The sequence below is a fragment of the Rhynchophorus ferrugineus genome, unplaced genomic scaffold, assembly GCF_030347505.1.
Source record: "Rhynchophorus ferrugineus isolate W39M unplaced genomic scaffold, kcgeb_rfMv2 rfM5, whole genome shotgun sequence".
In the NCBI taxonomy this organism is placed as follows: domain Eukaryota; kingdom Metazoa; phylum Arthropoda; class Insecta; order Coleoptera; family Curculionidae; genus Rhynchophorus; species Rhynchophorus ferrugineus.
In genome coordinates, this window is record NW_027472584.1 from 9,923,962 (window position 1) to 9,943,478 (window position 19,517).

Below are 19,517 nucleotides of genomic sequence, written 5' to 3' on the forward strand. Positions count from 1 at the left end.
TTCAAAATAAAAGTCGTAACAGAACAATCAACTTAACATTGCAAAAATACCTTTGAGAACTTTAGCTCCCTCATCCGATCCCCAATGTTGCAATGATAAACTTCGAATATCAGTTTGACCAGTACGGCACACGTGTACAAACATGAGGACATACCCATGAGCTGCTCCCATAGCATGAAGTAAAGGTGTGGCTTGTGCAGAACTAAATGCTGCTGCTGCATCAGATGTACTTGCTAATTCCATTAGTAATCTTGAGCCACCCATAGATGTTTTACTTTCTTCCATTGGAGCACAAAGCGGCCTTAGACGTACTAGTACTTGACTAAGTTGTCGAAGACCTTCTTGAAAAAGAAAAGGCTCTTGTGCTAGGTTCAATATGCTTTTACAAACTGTTGCAACTGCTTGGGCGGGATTGATAGCTGGACAATCAGCTGGTAGATTAGGTAATCCCAAAAGACACAAAAGAGGTCTTAGGCCACCCTATAAATTAATAATACTCAGAGTTATCAAATTCTTTTGAAAACATTTAAAAAGTAACTTACTTTCTGTACAAATTCTCGACAATGATCATCAGTGGAATTGTTGCTTAAAATTGCGTCAATGAATTTCATTGCATTAAGTATATAATCAACCAAAGCAATTGGCTCTCGTTCGTTTCCTGGTGACGTTTGCTGAGATATGCTGCTACTGCTGGAACTGTTACTTTCGGTCTGGGCTTGTGTGTTAGCATTCTGGGAACTAGTTGACGTCTCATCTTCATCTTCTTCTTCTTCATCTGAAGAACCCTCTGTTGGAGGTGGCCTACCGGGTGTATTGCCACTTGGTTCAGTTCTACCATGTGGTCGCCAACAGACATATTTAGGGTCAGTACCTAAATAGACTAGCTCTTCCAAAAGACTTATAATGGCGAGTGTTGCGTCCTGTCTTAAGCTTGGTTGATGTCTCATTAACTCATCCATAGCATTTCCAAGGCTGCAAGCTGTATCAGCGGTAGGTTCCGAACTTCGCCTTCTGCGCATGGCAGTAAGATATGTTGGTGAAAGCAAAATATGGAATAACTTATTAAATGGTTTATGTCTAGCAAATGATTCTAATCCACGTGCATTAAGACAAAGCGCACTAAACACGTTAGGTAGTGATCCTAGAACTTCTCTCGTAGCTGGGACCTGAAAAAATATTTAAATATTTTTTAAAAAATCCAAGCAACTAAAGAATGAGCCACCAAAAGGAAAAATATTGAATAAACATATAAACTTTTTTTAAACATTTTATCTCACCTCTTTAACTAACAAAGCATGCAAAACCACACTAGTCAAACCATTATCTTGTAATGCAGAAAGTAAAGCTGGTTCTTGATAAACATACACTGTAACAACATCTGTAGCCAGTAGAAATAGAGATGGACCGTAATATTCAGCGTTGGCTATGATATTTTTTAATGAAGATGGTAGCGGACCTTCCATTAAATGTCGAATACTTTCTGAGAATGCGGAGTCCTAAAATATATGCATTAGTCTAAATAGTTGAAAATTTTAACATCTTATACCTGAAAAGCTTTCTTTAAAAAATTAAGCATAGACTTAAGCAAAGCGGCACGTTGAGGAAGACAACTCTTTCCTGAATTTGCCGATATGTATTCTAATTCAACAGAGGCAAGTTCTTCATTTGAAGATTGGACGGAATTTTCTTCGAAATTCGGTTCTGATTGATTAGCATATTTAATTTTATAAAGTTGATCTTTTTTACAAAATTTCACTTCAACATCTAATCGATTTATGAAACTATTAAGCCCCCCATGAATTTGAAAAGCTTGCATGTCAATGTTTGTTATTAAATCAATTACTCGAACGGCTCTTGTAACAAACTAAAAAAGCCAATATGATTTTAATGAAAATAATTTAATATCATTTAAAAACTTACTGTAATATGGTCCAGTTCAGAACCTTGCCAATTAATAACCTGCAACAGAGATTCCATCATGCCACAAGACACAAGGGCTTCTCCACCTACATCGTAACTAGCCAGATGATATAAAAAGGAAAACAATGCAGTAGTTAAACTAACGGGAAATTTCGCTGGATCCGTGACTTTCATAGCTTTAAAAGCATTTTCTGCTTCTTCTAAATCCTTTTGTGGTTGGGATTCTTCATTAGGAACAACTGGACCATTGGTAAGATCTTTAACAACTGTTTCATTTTCTAACTTTGATGGGACTGTATTTTCAGTAATTGGCCCTTCTTGTGGTTTCTCATTGTTTTCTCGCTGACTGGTTAGTGAAGAAATACAATTTCTTACTAACACTGGCAGAAAACCATGATACTGACCAGCACCAGTTACGTCAATTATATTACTTAACCTTGAGCCAGGTCGACGACTAGAATAAAATACAATTAAGTATAAATAATACAAAAAGCTTTGAGGTACTTACTTTGGAAATTGTGGATTTCTATCCAAATGAATAATAGCTGTTAAAGTTCTTAAAGCTGCGCATCTAATATCAGTCAATTTAGGATTTTGAAGTTCAACCACTTCCACTAATTCCTCTAAAATACCATTATACAACAAATTTGAAGGTGATTCTTGGATTGCATTAGAATAAACCAAAACTGATAGTGCTTGTAATCTAGCCTGAACGCACTTGAGCCTCTTGTCATAATCAGCAAAATGAGTAGCAAGTCTCACATGTGTAAATAGCCACATCTAAAATGGAACTCATTACTAATAAACAAATAAATAGAAATAATATATTTACCTCTTTCTCTGGTGGCACATAATACAGAGTAATAAGAGATTTCATTATTTCTGCAGGTGTTTTAGAACACAGTTTATCAATATGTTCTATATGAATAATATGAAGATTCTGCTTGCCAACTTTCAAACTTGACTCTGAATTATCCTTTTTTGGTGATTTTGAATCTTCACGATGAAATTCAACATGCAGTGTAGTGGCTGAACTAGGAATACTCTTGAAAGGATCACAACAATCTGCTAGACCAAATCCATTTTCTTTTCCACCCCAATTCTAAAACCATATTATATTATGCATTTTAAGAATAATCAAGTTCAAATAAACTTTACCTCAGCCATATATTGTAAACGAGTTAAAAGGCATTCTTTTTCTTCAGTCTTAAGTCGTGTTATAAAATTACTACGTTTAGAAAACATGTATAGTAAATTTAGTACTTCTAAAACAACATTCATATCATTGGAAGTTAACAAAACCAACAGGTGTTCCATAGAATTGTACAAGTGCCGAGAAAATGAGTGCTCTATCAATAAACTTGTAAACCGCAGAATACATATTAATACTTCTTTGTCCTAAAATAAGAAATTAAGGTATAAATTGCTGAAAAATAATTTACCTAAAAATATATCTCTCTTATAGCCAATAATTTCAATAAATGTGTAATGAACAAAGAAAAATACATTAGATATTAAAATGGTACTTTCCTATTTTACACTAAAAAAGTACTATAAAGTAATTAATGTAACATAAATAAAAATATAATAAAAACAACACTGAGCTAATTCCATAAATTATTGAAACTATATCAAAACTTAATTTTGATACTTTGCCAGCTAAAGCGCATAAGTGAATTAGAATTTTCATTATCATACATAGGATGAAAGCCAAGTCTTTATACACTAACATAAAACAGTGTTCTAATATTAAAAAATATAAAATTTACCTTTTCACAAAAACTATCACATTTCAAAGCCCATTTGTTTTCCTCATTTTTCTCAGCGGCACCACCCAAAATAGCATCAAATATATCTAGTACTTGTGCCCAATGAAGTAATTCACATTTACCAAAAGTCCATGAATTAATTTTAGAGAGTTCATCAAGAAGTTCTGTCCTTGAACACTGTTGAAGCCTTTCAATCAATTGTTGACACTCAGCTGGCACTTCTGAGGTGCTTTTACGCACCCTAGATCTATCTATTTTCATGATGGCAAAAATCACTTCCACATTTTCTTATTTCTGAAATAATAGAGATAGAAATATTTTTTAAAATACTATTTATCACACACTATAAATAAAATATTTGTAAATTACTTATATATTGAAAATATTTATAGTAAAATAGCACGTTTTTTTAACTTAAAAAGATTAATGATGTAACTGTAAGGGGGCGAGAATAATTAAAACACTTGAAAAGGATTGAACACTCCACAAACCTCACATTGTCTGTGTTGTTACTACAGAATTATTTTGGTATTCAAAACTGCGAATTACATTTTTTTTCCATTACTCAGCACTTTTAAAAGGATAGCAAAACCCAATGTGATTATATATCACATTCTTCAAGAAACTGTAAGTTCGCAAAAGAAAATATAACAAATACATTCCCAAATAATATAACTGTTAAAAATTGCACAATTTAATACGTACGCTATCGGCCATATTGAATGGAAATGACAAAACAAAATATCAATCCCAAAACTCCTCACGAGAAATTCACCTTTTGTTTACTAAACATAATAAATGCACCTTTTAATACCTTAAACACACTATATTCAACGTTCAAAAGGAATCATTAATGACTTTCATTTGTCTCTTCTACACTATAAAATCAAGCAAAAATAACGTTCCGTGACTTGGTAGTTTATATAACTGTCTTAAGGCAACCAAAGGACTATACAAAGTTAACTATTTAGTAACTACCATTTAAACCCCGAAGTTAATGTATGGCCATGATTTTCAAAATTTTTTTATGATTTATAATAACTTTTTATTTAACTATAGTACACAAAAACGAATTTGACGTTTCTAAACATTTGGTGACAACGTGAGATCCTAATTGGTCACAAATTCGAAAAATCTAGAATTTCGATTCCGGAAATCATAGATAAATAGAAGAACACTGTATTACCTGTGAGGCGAATGTACTTCAACCACACTGTTATAGAAGGCGCAACCATTTACATGTTCTCAACCAGTGATACACAGCGAGAAATAAATTGAAGGAATGCATAAGTGTTAAGGCCAAATAAGTGTAAATAAATATTAAAAAATATACCCAGAAATTATCAAAATACTGACAAATTATGTGCTAATAAATTATCAGTCAAAAAATATCTATAAATTATATTGAATTATAATATATAAATTATTAAAATACTGGTATATGTATATGAATTTATAACGAGATTATTTTATTAATTTATAAAATCACTGCACACTATTATCCAGATAATATTAATTCAGTAAACTGTTAAAATATTTGATAAATTTCATTTTGAATTTCTCAAATAGATTTTAATATGTAGATAATTCAAATTAGTAATGAGATATGTAATTTTAACTGCTTATATTAGTGTAACAATAAATAGTTTACAACAAGCATATGTAAATAGATTTGGTACCAACTCAACGATAAAATTGAAACTATAAAATATCACAGATTTCAAAAGTCAGTTAATTCTAATGCCAATATAATTTTTTTAATTTTGTATATAATGTTAATACTGATTACATTAATAGTAATGATTAATATTTAAGTAAATGTGATATTTAAAATCTCTTTTATTTTGTTTTATTCTCTTATATTTTAAAATAGTTATATATAAACTGAAGATATATTAAGAATGTCTAGAGCATATAAGATTTAACCAGCATAGCTGCTAGTTCAAACTTTGTCAATTATTGATAATAAGATAATATGAGCGACATTAAGTATGCCATAATGTAACAGCAAACGAATTTTAAAAGTTTGTTGAGTGAATCATGAAACTATATCAGGAATTACAATGATATCTAAGTGACGAAACTTGGTACGCTAGAACATTTTATGGATGTGGAATTTAATCTGTAAAGATGAGCATACTTATTGAAACGCCTAGGTAAAAGAATTCCCCCCTAGGTAAATCTACCAAATACCGCTAGCTCTCTGTACTTTTTAACTGTAGACACAGGCAGTACTGAAGTGAAGTGCATAGTGAAAGTCATACGTACGTAACATCGAAAATTTAACATGCCAGTGTCAGTGTATATGTTTCATTCTTTCGGTAGTGCGTTATATTATTGGCGCTAAATTTTCTTTCGGCAAAGATTATAGTTTTACGCATTTTAATAATATTGGCAAGTGACAAATGCCGATATCAATGAAATAAATGGGACTTCTTACATGTAAGTTTGCTATTAAATTTCAATTTTTTAATGTTTACGTATATTGAACGTCCAGTTGCCTTTATTGATTTTTCTCAATCACGTGTTTAATGATGATTATTATGATTACCAGTTAAGTATAATGCAAACATTCGTTGCAAGAATTGCTTTCTATTCGATCTTTCACTGAAACAATTTTTTTTCTTATTTCGCTCTTTTAATGCGACTTTAATTCATGCTAATCTAACCTGTAATTAATTAAGATTATGATCGCTGTATTTCCTTTCTTCCGGATTTTATTCACCATTAAATAATAACAATAAATAAGACTTATTGCGTTTTAAACCGGAGTATTTGTTTGAGTATGCAATTTTCTTAAGATAAAAAATAAACAATGAACTCTTTATTTAAACAATATGTTAATACCAGGACTAGTTTTATTCGTAACACTGTAGTTTCATATAGATGATATCAATAATTATAATTATGTTAATTATGAAACGTCCAGAGATATTACCACATAGATTTATTGAATTATTAGTTTTCAAAAGAGATTTAAATATATTTGTTGCTTGTTTGTTATGGATTTACGGCAGCATAAAAATCTTAGATTTTTTATTAGGTAGACCTACTGGTTTAATCACTTAGGTTTATAGGATCCTTAGGGTGCTAATCTTTGGTAATTCATGAAGCCTACCGATTGGAGAGTACTTAACGCGGAAGTTATGTCTGAATGCATCCGGCTTTAAGTGATTTGAACCCGCGACGGTTTGGGCTACGATGCCTAACTAATGCATACAATATATAACAATGATATATAATTAAAAATAAATATAAGGTGAAAAAATGTGGTTAAAACTATTTTCTTTGCAGACATTATTAAAATATAGGGCAATGAGGATCATTTTGGAAGTTTTTTGCTAGCAAGTTTGCATTTAAAATTAAATATATAATTTCAGTGATAACAGTTTTAAAATACTCTTTTACCTCACACAGGCTTGTGTGGAATTTTATTATATATCGCAGTTTGTTATTTGTATGTAAATATTTGATTCAACTTTTATCTTTTATTTCAACATTTATATCAGGATTATAATTATATATTTTTAGTATGTAAGTTTGAAAATTTTAAAATAAATTTAGCATTTGTTGTTAAATTGTTTATAATATATATATATATATATATATATATATATATATATATATATAATTAATAAATATTATTATTATATAATTATTAATAAATATTGTATGAATATCAGCATTTGTAATGTTAATAAGATTTCAAAATATAAAATCAGGTGAAGCAATTTGATCAGATTTCAACTTAAAATGTAACATTACATTGTTATAGCTTAAGTTACAGTTGCTTTTTTTATAAATACTCTTAGGGTCTATTATTATACTTAAAAAAGCAAACAAAGACCTAGACAGGTACATTTTTTTCATTTCACGAATTGATTCTCTTAGAACCAGTTTTTATATACGAAAATTAATAACGAACCTCGTATAATAGGGGTCATACGTACCTAAAACCTTACCACATATTGCTGCTTTCAAGATAATAATTGGATTTCATGATAGAAACGCCATTTTTTCCGTGGGAAACACGTCAAGTGAAAGAACAGAATCTCCAATAGAATTTTGACAATTCATTATTAATTATTTTTTATCAATTAATAACATTATGACTTAACGAAAAATATCTCACTACTATTTTTAATAGAAAAATATTTAAGGTCAGAAGAATGTGTATTTTCATTTTCTTAGCAAATCCAATATAATCTTCATTTACATTTTATATTTGTATATTTATTAATATTACTTTAACCTTAATTAATTAATTAATTAATTAATTAAATGATTATTATTAAAAAAATGAATAATATAATTTAAGATCAAATATCTATAAAATTATGTTTAAATTTAATATATGATTGGAATTTCAGTAATTTTTCACCGCTTCAGATAATAATATTTGTAAATATATTCAGTAGAAATCAATATCTCCTAATTTTTTAAAATTAATTTCAATCATTTGTTTGGAGAAAGGTAACTACATTTTATTAGAGAAATTATTTCGTTCAAAATTAATAAAAATTAATTATTATATTAATAAAAATAAATCTGAGATATAAATGTCATTCCACTTTATACTTTTGATTGTGATATTAAAAGAATCGTTTATGTTTATTCTACCACTTAGAGTTCTTTTTAGAACTCGACAACCTGCCTTCTGATTCAAATTTTCTGACTTCCAATGATGTTTCGCAGACAGAATCAGACGAATATGGGAATGGATAATATTATAGATTTTTAACTATGATATAAGACCTTTTGGCAAGTCATGTTGTTACTTTGCATTTGAAGTTGTTATTTTAGTCGTTGTTATTTTGATAGGAATTAATTAACAATTTTAAGATAAAATGGAATTGCTTCCTTTTCTATTTTTATTTTTAACCAATTAATATCTAATTCATTCTTGATGATTATTTGTCTATTTAAGTTTAATAAAAAAAAGAAAAATCATAAACCTTCTAACAACCTTTGGAGATTGGCCAAGAGTTCATTATTTTTTGGGAATTTTTAGAAGAATGGAAGTGCTTTTAGGCAATCTTGCAAATCCGTCAACCAGAGAAGTTTTTTTTTAATATAAAGTAACACAGTAAAATGGCCTGCAAATAATCTAATTTTAAAAGGAAGCTTGACATTTTTAACACCGTAAAAAAGTTGTTTACACCTCGGGGAAACGATAAACTCTGAATTTTAAGCTTGCTGATGCTACTTGTTTATGGATGCGATAGCATCGTAAATTACATGTATACGGTGTTAGTAACATTATTTGCTTGATAACAGCGAAAACTTATACAAGTTTACAATAATAATAAAATACCTGTAAAGTAAAAAGTCCTTTTTCCACTTGACGTGACCAAATAAACATTACATTGTTCTAAATATGTGGTTATATGTCTTTAATATAATACATAGTCGCAATACTTTCCAAAAAAATGCACGAAATTTCTCAATATTAGTATTATTACTGTTATTACTATTAACTACAATATCAAACATTAACTATATTGGACTTCACGGTCGCTTAGTTGATCGATTAATAAAAAACAATTTGTTTCTGAAATAAATGTAATTCAATTAATAAAAATTCAATTAAATATACATATAAATATAATATTTAAAAATAAATAAATATAAATAAAATCTATAGGAATAAATACAAATTTATAATGTAAATTTATCTACAAAATATAAATATAACAATTAATATATCTATAAAATATAAATATTATATACATATATAAAACCATAAGCAAAAAACTTTAGTGCATTGCAAATCCAAATTATCTCTCAGTCTTTTTCTTTTTTCATATTTGTTTAGTGCCATCAATTTAATAGAATATATCAGAGTTCTGTCTTTTTGTTTTCTTATACTGAAAGCAAACTTTAAGTCTTCCCTCTTAATATTCTGTTCACCTGTTTTACTCAAAAGTATATAGCACACCTTGATAGTACTTTTAATATTTTATCCGTAAGATCATTATGGAATGTACAATTGAAGGGTTTTAAATTAACTTTTGACAAAAATTTTGTTATATTATCAACGTGACAAAATCGCTGAATAAAATAAGACATAGCTCAAAGACCTACTGACAGTATAATAAAACAATTTTGTTGGAGTCTGGGGCACGAGATATTGTCCTGCCTCTATAAAATCAGTCTCAATTTGTGGGTCTACTGATTTATTCATAATTGTATGTAAACAAAAATCAATCTTAATTTCTTTTTTAAAAAGTTTTACTAAATAACCTGAGATGTACACTACGGTACAACGTAAAACTTTGTTTGCTCTTATAGGAACATCTGGACTGAAGTTATAGAGTCAAGTAATTAACAGTAAGAATGAGTAGAAAGGGATACTGGTTGAATGAATACAAACTTTACCACTACCTTTTGGTGTTCAATGTTGATACTTGCTTCGAACACCCTGGTTGTGGGCCTGGAACGATGGAAATAGGCACTACAAATATAGTAATAGAGTTTAGAAAAAAATGGTAATAATTACGAACAGAAATGTGACTGACTCCTTCAATTTACCTTCTATATCATTTTGATTTTGAGCCACTTCTATTTGTACATATTCTGGATTCGTGGTATTATTTTCACCATCACTAAATTGTTCATAAGTACTTAAAGGAATGTTTAAATGTATCACAAAAATGTCTCACATGGTAACGATCATAAATCTGTTTCATATTAAACCCAACCAGTTTAGGATTTTTAATGATATCTACTCATTTCTTAAAGATCGTCGGGTACTTTTTTAACGGAAAACGATGATGCATTTCCTCGCTGTCTGTGCATCCGGACACAACACTTCCTAGAACGAGAATGCATCTCAACTACCGACTTGTATATACTAATAAAATAAAATAATAATTTAATGTATAAACGTTATAAAAAGCTAAACACACTGTTCTCTATATAGGGCATATTGAAAATGGCGTGCAAAATAAACAAACCATAGAACGAAATGAACCAATCAGATTCCGTTGCGGGCTCTTAGCATAGCGAATAAAACAAGTAATATGTTAAAGGTAGCGAGATCTACATGTTGGACGTCGCGAAACATTTCGCCAAAATTTCCTATAAATCTCTATTTCTCTATGAGTAGAATATTCTAATCTTCAGACACGGGGTTACCCTTTCATAGAGCAGTGTTCTACCATCATTCATTCCTTCATTTCATATAAGCCTTAGTATTTTTCATTGATAACAGAATGATTTGATTGAAAACAAATGCAGAGGGCTGGTGTCCTGTTTATTACTTGGGATGTTATAGTTTTAGCCTAGAAAATACCAAGGAAAGGCGATTAAGGTAATTATTACTGAATACTGAACATTTTCCTGATTTGTTTGAAACCTCATATCCACATTTAAATGATCATAATATGTAGGTAACTGTATGTATGTGTTACATACGGTAATTCTTCTTCTTTTTTATCGTTGGATTAATATGGTTCAATATAATCGAAATAAATCATAATTCGATTAATTTTAATGATTTTTTGGATTACACATTACTAGTACTATATATATCTGCGACTGATTTACAAAATTAAATAAACAAGAGAATAAAAATGATCATAGTGGTTGTTGAATTTTTGTAAATTCACGGCCACTGGTTTGATATTATTGCAAAATATTCATTAAAAGAACTATAAATACCTTCCTGCTTAAGTTAATTAAATTATTTGGTTTCCTTAAAAAATTTCTTTAAGGCTGTTTTTGTTTTTTTCATTTAAACATTTTATTTTATTTTATAAATAACCTCATTTTGTTTGATCTTTTATCTAAACATCTTTTTATTTTTATTTTTATTATATACTTCGTCACATTTTATTCACACCCTTACTCTTTTTATACTATATATTTTCACTTATTTATGAACTGATGCCTCTTTGATATTGAATGTTTGTTTTCCTTTGAAGCGCGTATGGATAAAGGGGTCTGAAGTCTTTTCCTTTTTGTTTGTTTCTCTTAGTTTCCGTGGATAGTCCTAAAAATATTACTGCCTTGGAAATGTTCTAAACCACAATACCAATCAATTATTAAATTTTTAAGTACTTATAGCAATATAAGCCATTTCTTGTAACAAATAAATAAAACGTAATAAAAATAATTAATTAAGCATTGTTACCCTAATTGGTATAATGGCACTAATTAACAAACACAAAAATTATAATTATTCAATGAAATCGGATTAATGGATTTATTTTCATATAAACATAATCAAGTTGAACACATACTACAGAAATACTTACAAATTTACCACCACAACAACTAAAAAACGGTCTTTCGTCTGGAAAATATATGGTTTTTTTGAAAAATATCGTTTTTGATGCATTTTCAATATTCGAAATTTTTTTATCGATTTTATAGATTCATCATTATTTTTTCAACATGCCTGGAAGTCTGCGAACTTCAACAATTTCTGTTTTTTTTATGGCTTTATCCTTTTTTATCTCCATTTTCACAAGGCTGCGGTACCCCATATACACTTTAGATTACATAATTAACACGCATAATGATTTTGATGCTTGATACGCTCAACATTGTTTATTAACTGTATACTGACGTCATATGATACTGGTGAGTGTTTTGGGGCCAATTTAAATATTAACACGGAAAAAGCGGTTTTCCCAGAAAATCTTTATAAAGTTCCTGTCCTGAAATAATATATTTTTAATAAACATTAAATACATCAGAATGTTATAGAATGATTTTCAAAGTTAAGTATCATCTCAATAGGCTAGATGACTGTGATAAAAAAAATCGCTAAAATATTGATTTGTAATAATAGTATATAATAGAGAGATTATTAAAAATACATTTAGTTTAAAATGAAAAGCGGGATTATTAAGATTTTAACAGAAATAAAAATACAACATTTCAAAATTCGCCAGTCAGTCAAGTCAAACACCAATAGAAGCGCTACGAAACATTGACGTCACTTACCATTTCTTAACCACCATTTTCACATTCAAACGTTTGAACTTTTTAACGCGGTTCGATTTTATTTGGATCATGAATCTTATATTTCGCATTTAAACAGTTGGTTTTGTGTTACCAACGGAAAGAAAAGATAAACGAAAATGTTGTCCAATGAATTCTTAAACTAGATCTCTGTTAAGTTTCTTTTACTTTTGTTAGATTCTTAGTTAGAAACTGAAGAAGTGCTGAGAGAAGAACAATATTGATCCCGTATCATTAGACCTTTGTTAATAGTGAGGTCTTTCAGATCAACGGGGCACAGTGGGTTCTCCAATAAATCTCCAATAACATAAACACTAATCCAGCACTAATGGGCTCTGGGTTAATTTAAACTTCATGTCACTGATATATCAAGTAAGGCCATGTGAAATGACGTAATAAATATGATTTGTTATATTATATTATAACAGAAAGCAACTACGGTCCAGGTTTTAAAATGATTATAACCAGAAAGAAACTATGGCCCAGGTTTCCAAATAATGATAACCAGAAAGTAACTTTGGCCCAGGTTACGTGATTATTATTTTTATGTAATCCATATATAACCGTTAACACTCACGAAATTACTATAGGTGGTCTTTAGATAATAGAATTTGAACTTGAATGACTTATAATTAGTCTTGGGAACTATCGACTGTTTAGAATTGGTTACTTTTTACTATCGACTGTTTCAGTCACTATTTTTGGTTCGAGTGATTTTACTACTTTTTACAAGTGACTGTTTTCAGTTGCTACTAGTTTATTACTCAGTTTATTTTTAGTTACTATTTTTGGTTCTACTAATTTCATGATTTTTAACGCTCTGGCTCTGTCGTAATATAATATGTAATTTATATGTAATATATATAGTTTTATGATTTCTTGGTAGTTTTCTTGTAAATAACAATATATTGTATATTAATATAGCAGCATTTTGGAACAATATTTTTCAATGTTGTTAATGTAATAGGGTAAAAAGAGTAAAATTGGGAATCATAAATAGTAAAGTACTTTTGACTGTTTTTATGGAAATAATAGGTAATATTTCGATTACTCTCTCGATTTTTGTATGAATTTTGTCATGAATTATTTTTTTTCTATGAATAGGTATGTTTCATTTTTATTTAGTATTTATAGTTATTGTACATCTTTAATTTTTAGGTTTTGTTAAAGTTCTGTTTATTGTGTATATTTATTATAGTATATTATTTGAAAATAGCAATTAACATATTAAAATACGATAAAACATTTATGGGGTATTATTCCATTCCATAGAATAAATCCATTGCTTTTTACAGATCCACAGAACATTCCAATATAAAAGTAATTCTACTTCCTTTAAAATGAAATTATTAATTGCAGGTACGTGAAGAAATATGTACATCTCCGTCTCGCTATACTACCTGGAAAATATAAGTACATATAAAATTAACTTCTCCAAGCAATTATATCCGTTCTTTCCTCTTTGGCAATTTATACAGGAAAGGGTTCGTACATCTTCGTCTGATATCACGAATTGGAAAAAACAGTCGAACCGTGTATTTCACTGAAAATAGTAATTACTATTTTCAGTCGCTAGTTTTTTGACTATCGACTGTTTCATAGTTCTTATTCTAAAATCTTCATTATAAATTCATCAGTGGGTTATTCAACGCATTATTGATAATTAATAAATGTATAAAGGAATAGCAACCTATTAATATTTCTATATGTAATATTTACAAAATGTTGCAAGACTTTTATCAGAAGATGCGAGTAATTATAAGCGTAAAACAAGTATACTTTCAACAAAATATACAGTAGTTACAAAGTTATAAATGAATAACACTCCAAATTTAATTTGAGAGTATAATTGTGAGAATATTGTATTATACAGAAATTCCTATTCCACAATTTCTTCTATAGTCTAAATATTTATGTTGCAGTAGATTGTCGTTACAAACAGTCGTAGCTATTAAGAAGCTCCTGCTAAAAATAATTTAGCCGATAAATAGTTCGACTGATGACAATGATGTGGATTTGTAGTAAAACGAATTCGCCATTGTTGTAATATAAAATTAATTTAGTATTTCGTTATAGAAATATGCAGTCCCTTCCAGCCAAATATATGATGATTTGGCGACCTAGCAAAGTCAGTATCTGTCAATAATAAAGTTCCACTGAGGGCGGAAATCAAGTCTTAAATTTGACTCTTATGTAGACTAGATCCAGATCGCTTCCACATTGATATAATAATGGTTCATCCATAAAAGCATACTGTACTATCACTGATGTAGATAAATATTTTGTTGATTAGAACTTAAATTCATATTGGAATAAAATTTAATTCAGATGATATCTATATTAGATTTAACGATTCCTTTAAATAATCTTTGCAGTTTTATAAAAATCATGTGACTAAACATCATCTAGAATTTGTTAATTACATGTAAGGTCTATGCTACCTAATACCAACAAAAGATAAAAAAGATTAATTGATATTAACAATTTAGAAAATATTTTTATAATAAAAAGTTGAAGTGAATTCAAAAAATAAATAAGAAACTCACTAAAATGTAAAAAATAATCTAAAATAATAATAGTAAATATAATAATCTAAATAAATTAATACATATATATATATATATATATATATATATATATATATATATATATATATATATATATATTAGGTTTTCTTAATTTTTAACCAATTATTAATTAATTAATTATTTATTAATTAGGTAAATCGCTTTTATTATACATTGTTTTTACAGATAACTGTAGGTAAAATAGCGATGTAATAAAACCAGTGTTGTAAGACAGTGTGGTTTTGCTTATTCAAAATGTTCCAATATTTGAAATAACATAAATCTCATAAAAGTGTCAATTTAGACTGAAATAGACCTTGTCGTTCATAAGTTATCACTTAGGCCTCTATTTCGACGACAAAACTAATTAATAGCCTGCTGTAAGAATGGTAATTCATATAGACACTCAATATATCGATTTTAGAATATGCCATGTATTAGATTAGAATAAAGTTCATTAATATATAGGCCGATAGGTTACCTGCCAAAACGGATTTTCTGTTTGTTTTATAAATTGGTATAATTTAGACGATATCTGTGATATGGACTCAGTATTATTAAAAAAGAGGAAAATATGAAAACATTTTAATTTGATAAAATAATGCATTTTGAAGTAATAACCATTTTAATATGCAGGTTTAAGATAAATTCTGTTAATATACTAGTGTGAAATTATCTGTAGTAAAATACATCATGGTATATCATTACAGTATTATATAAGAGATTTATATTAGATCAGACTAATCAAACTAATTTGTTACTGCTAAACAGCTATCAGTGTCGAATGGTTTTCTAACTGTCACCGAATGGTGATACATCGATAGTGACGATGCTCATTAAAATTAAAAATACTAGCTGCGTTGACATCTTAAGTACCATTTAAGAGATTTCTAAACATTCCAAATAAATAGCATGTACAAATGATAATCAACACCTAGATATAGGCTCAATTTATGGTTTTGTTTTGATAAGTTCGAGTATCGCCACCACGGAAAGAATATGTTCGGGTGGCATACAATTTTGTTAAGTTTTGAACAAATCATTCGACTAGGGATCGTTTTTATTTTAAATGGATAAAGAATATATGCAATAAATAGAAAAATATCACAACATTCATTCAGTGGGCCCACAATTACCAAACCACTAATTTGAATTAAATAAACAGGATAGATCGTACTTACATTTAGATTTCTTCATATCAACCTCATTCTCAAATATTTTTTTATTTTTTGAATGCCAATAATACGGTCTGTGTCATTCAGACTCAGATTCGGCAAAACCAAGCCAGATATTTGAGATGGACCCTGGCAACCAATTTTCTTCAGGATAACACGGTAAAGGTCTGCCATGGCACAAACACAAACTTCACTACGCGATTCAATTGTTTAATAATATTTCACACAAACAAAGAGAAAATGTCTAATGAATTTTTATTAAACTAAAAATAAAAGCACGGGGATCTTTATCTCACTTCTGATGTTAGATTCTTAGTAAGAAACTGGACAAGTGCCCTCGATAAGGCGTGGAACGATAATGATCCCATATCTCTAAACCTTTCTTAATACTCAGCTCGTTCAGATCAATGCGGCACATTTGGTTCCCTGGGCTTATCATAAATCTCCACTAACATAAACAGTACTTCAGCACTAATGGACTTTGGGTTAATATAAACATTCTGTCATTGATATTTCAAATAACGCCATCTAAGATGACGTAATCAATATGATTTCTTATATTATAAGCGTCTTGGCGCTAACATCTTTACTTTTTTTAGTTTTCGAAAAGTTTGAAATTTCTGTTTCCCATAATAGGCTGTAAAAACAATAAAATCATATTGTTCAATGAAATACGTATCGGCCACCCTTAACCTGATGAAGCATAAGCCATCGAACTATTTGATATACAAGAAATCAGATATTTGATACTGACTTTTTGTGATACTTGACTTTTGATTGACACTTGTTGAACGATTGAATTGAATTATTTTTTTTTGTATTTGGAATATATATAGACATTCAGTAGTAAACAATAATGAGTTCAGTTAGAAACCCATTTTCTTCTGTCTGGTTGGCATCGGAATTTTGTAGACATCTATACGGACTTCATGCACACTTGTACGACCAAGCCCATGACATTATATTAAATATAATTTTCCATATTAGGTGATATAGAAAACAGAACAAAATTATTAGGGATTCATACACAAAAAACCAAACAAATGAGGCCTAATCTCAAATAATATTAACACTGTTATTTACCTCAGTATTATGTTAATTACGTTTTAAACATACTTAAAGGTACCTAAAATAGTATAGTACATACTTACATTAGAATGATCTCATTGCTGCTAATAAATTACCGATGTATAATTACATTATTGACCCTCACACCATCGATTATAATTACGCCATACATATATACACCATAATATAATAAAATATAAACACCATAATTATAATAAACACCAATATAAACACCATAATTATAATAAAAAATTATTAAAATAATGTATAACTAAGACCTCTATCTATACAAACCGTACGGTGCGACCAAAACGACGACGTCACGCGCAGATTTGGAGCGTTTTAGCGCCCTTTTAAAATCAAAATATTTCAAACGATTTTTTTTTCACTTTTCTTTCAAATCTATTTTTCGTAGAAAAAACTTTTATTTCGGGGAAAGTAAATACATAGAATAGTCAAAAAGTAGTGTTTTCAAAAATAGTCATCTAGCCTATTGTAACTAAAATATAAACTTAAACCAAAGTAATATCTATAAATACCCGTTATGAAACCGAAAAATCCATAATTTGCGACGTAGTATTCTTTAAATATAATAAATAAAAAGAAAGCTTTAGTAAATATTGTCTATTATACAAACAATATCGAAACATCCGATTATATAAACTATTTCATTATGTTGCATTTTCAAAACAAAATCTCAACGATACCGAACAACAATAATTTTACGCATATAAGAATCCTTTCCTTTTAAAAATGTTAAATCTTCTATTCTATTCAACGGTAACAATGATGTTAGTTGTGAAATTTCCAGTGCAAGAGGGAATTGTTCCCACTGTTAATCATATGCAAATCAAAAACTTTTGAAATTGGCGGCTTTTTTACACATTTCAAATACAAGGATGTACTCAGAGATTAATATCGGTTTCGACATATCTCAAAATAGCTAAATAATTTCGTATGCACATCATTATGTTTTTATATGTTTTTGAGAATATATTAGGTGCTTATAAGTATTATTTATTGAGGAAAATTGGTACAATGTATGTCAATACAAATATTTTCTATCATTTTCTACAATTTCATGGTGATACGCGATGTTGATTTAGTAGCGATCTAATGATCGATAGATTTTCGCATTTTTTCAGCGTTTCGAAACCCTTTGTGCGCCAAGCCATGCTGAATGAACCTCAACAAGTAGTCATCAGAAGACGCTAGGCCTGATGAGTACGCTGGGTGTTGCAACACTTCCTATTCGAGCTGCAACAGTGTATCCTTCACAACTCTGGCGCCGTGTGGCCGAGTATTGTTATCCCAGAGAATGAACAACAGTTTCATACGTTTTTAGTACCTTGTAATGTATTACACTCAGAGAAAGAATTTATGGTCATAAATATTCCGCTGCGGTGTCTATGTGGACGGCTCTCCTGGGTACAACCACACACTTTGCGCTTGGAATTATCATAGTAATCCACTTTTCTTTGTCAGTCCCAATATGCTGTAGAAAACTCTTGTAAAACCGCAATGTTGAAATGGTTCGATTTTTTTTGATAACATCTTTATTAGATATGCTTAGTAAATTAATTATAAATTATAAATTAATTTATTACTACATTTCATTTGTACTTGGATTAAGTCACAAGCAAGACGAGTGCGAGACAAATACATCAATAAGTATTCCTCAACTGTAAAATTATAATAAGTTAAGCTATAGTTTACACCAAAGTTATACACTTTATATAAGTTCGTATGGTTTGGTTCGCTTCAATCTTCTGATATCCCGCGCGTTGTTCAGTACTTGTATTGCTTCCACGTCAGTGTGATTTAGTGATATTCTTTCGTGTTTTAAGGCGAAATCTTGGATAATTTCGCAAATCCATTTGATTTTTATCATCTTCTTTGATTGTCATAGTGCAGTTTTTCGTTGGTTACGTAGCGATAGGCATTGGTTGGATTTAAATTTTTAGTATAACCCCAGAAATTAATACTCAGTAATTAATTTAGTAATACTCCAGAAATTAAGAGTACAATTAAAGGAATTAATTATCCAA

At 29.2% G+C, this 19,517-nt stretch overlaps 2 protein-coding genes across 5 annotated transcripts in view; one reads left to right on the top strand and one right to left on the bottom strand.

Moving 5' to 3' along the window:
• HUWE1 (HECT, UBA and WWE domain containing E3 ubiquitin protein ligase 1) overlaps positions 1-19,517 on the bottom strand; it is a 158,327-nt gene that overhangs the window by 11,858 nt on the left and 126,952 nt on the right. For 2 of the 4 annotated variants that reach the window (XM_076405284.1, XM_076405282.1), the window contains exons 1-10: positions 4,395-4,902; positions 3,690-3,983; positions 3,079-3,318; positions 2,753-3,022; positions 2,429-2,700; positions 1,921-2,374; positions 1,547-1,864; positions 1,278-1,496; positions 543-1,166; positions 51-480 (exon numbers count right to left, since the gene is read on the bottom strand). In XM_076405284.1, coding sequence (XP_076261399.1) covers positions 51-480; positions 543-1,166; positions 1,278-1,496; positions 1,547-1,864; positions 1,921-2,374; positions 2,429-2,700; positions 2,753-3,022; positions 3,079-3,318; positions 3,690-3,950 — 3,088 coding nt within the window. In that variant the 5' untranslated portion in view covers positions 3,951-3,983; positions 4,395-4,902. Of the gene's footprint in view, positions 1-50; positions 481-542; positions 1,167-1,277; positions 1,497-1,546; positions 1,865-1,920; positions 2,375-2,428; positions 2,701-2,752; positions 3,023-3,078; positions 3,319-3,689; positions 3,984-4,180; positions 4,903-19,517 lie in introns of those variants that run through there. The other 2 variants (XM_076405285.1, XM_076405283.1) reach the window with 2 other exon arrangements.
• LOC143197116 (uncharacterized) overlaps positions 5,915-19,517 on the top strand; it is a 60,546-nt gene continuing 46,943 nt past the window's right edge. The window contains exon 1 of the mRNA XM_076405305.1: positions 5,915-6,131. The gene's annotated coding sequence lies outside the window, so the exon portion shown is untranslated. The remainder of the gene's footprint in view (positions 6,132-19,517) is intronic.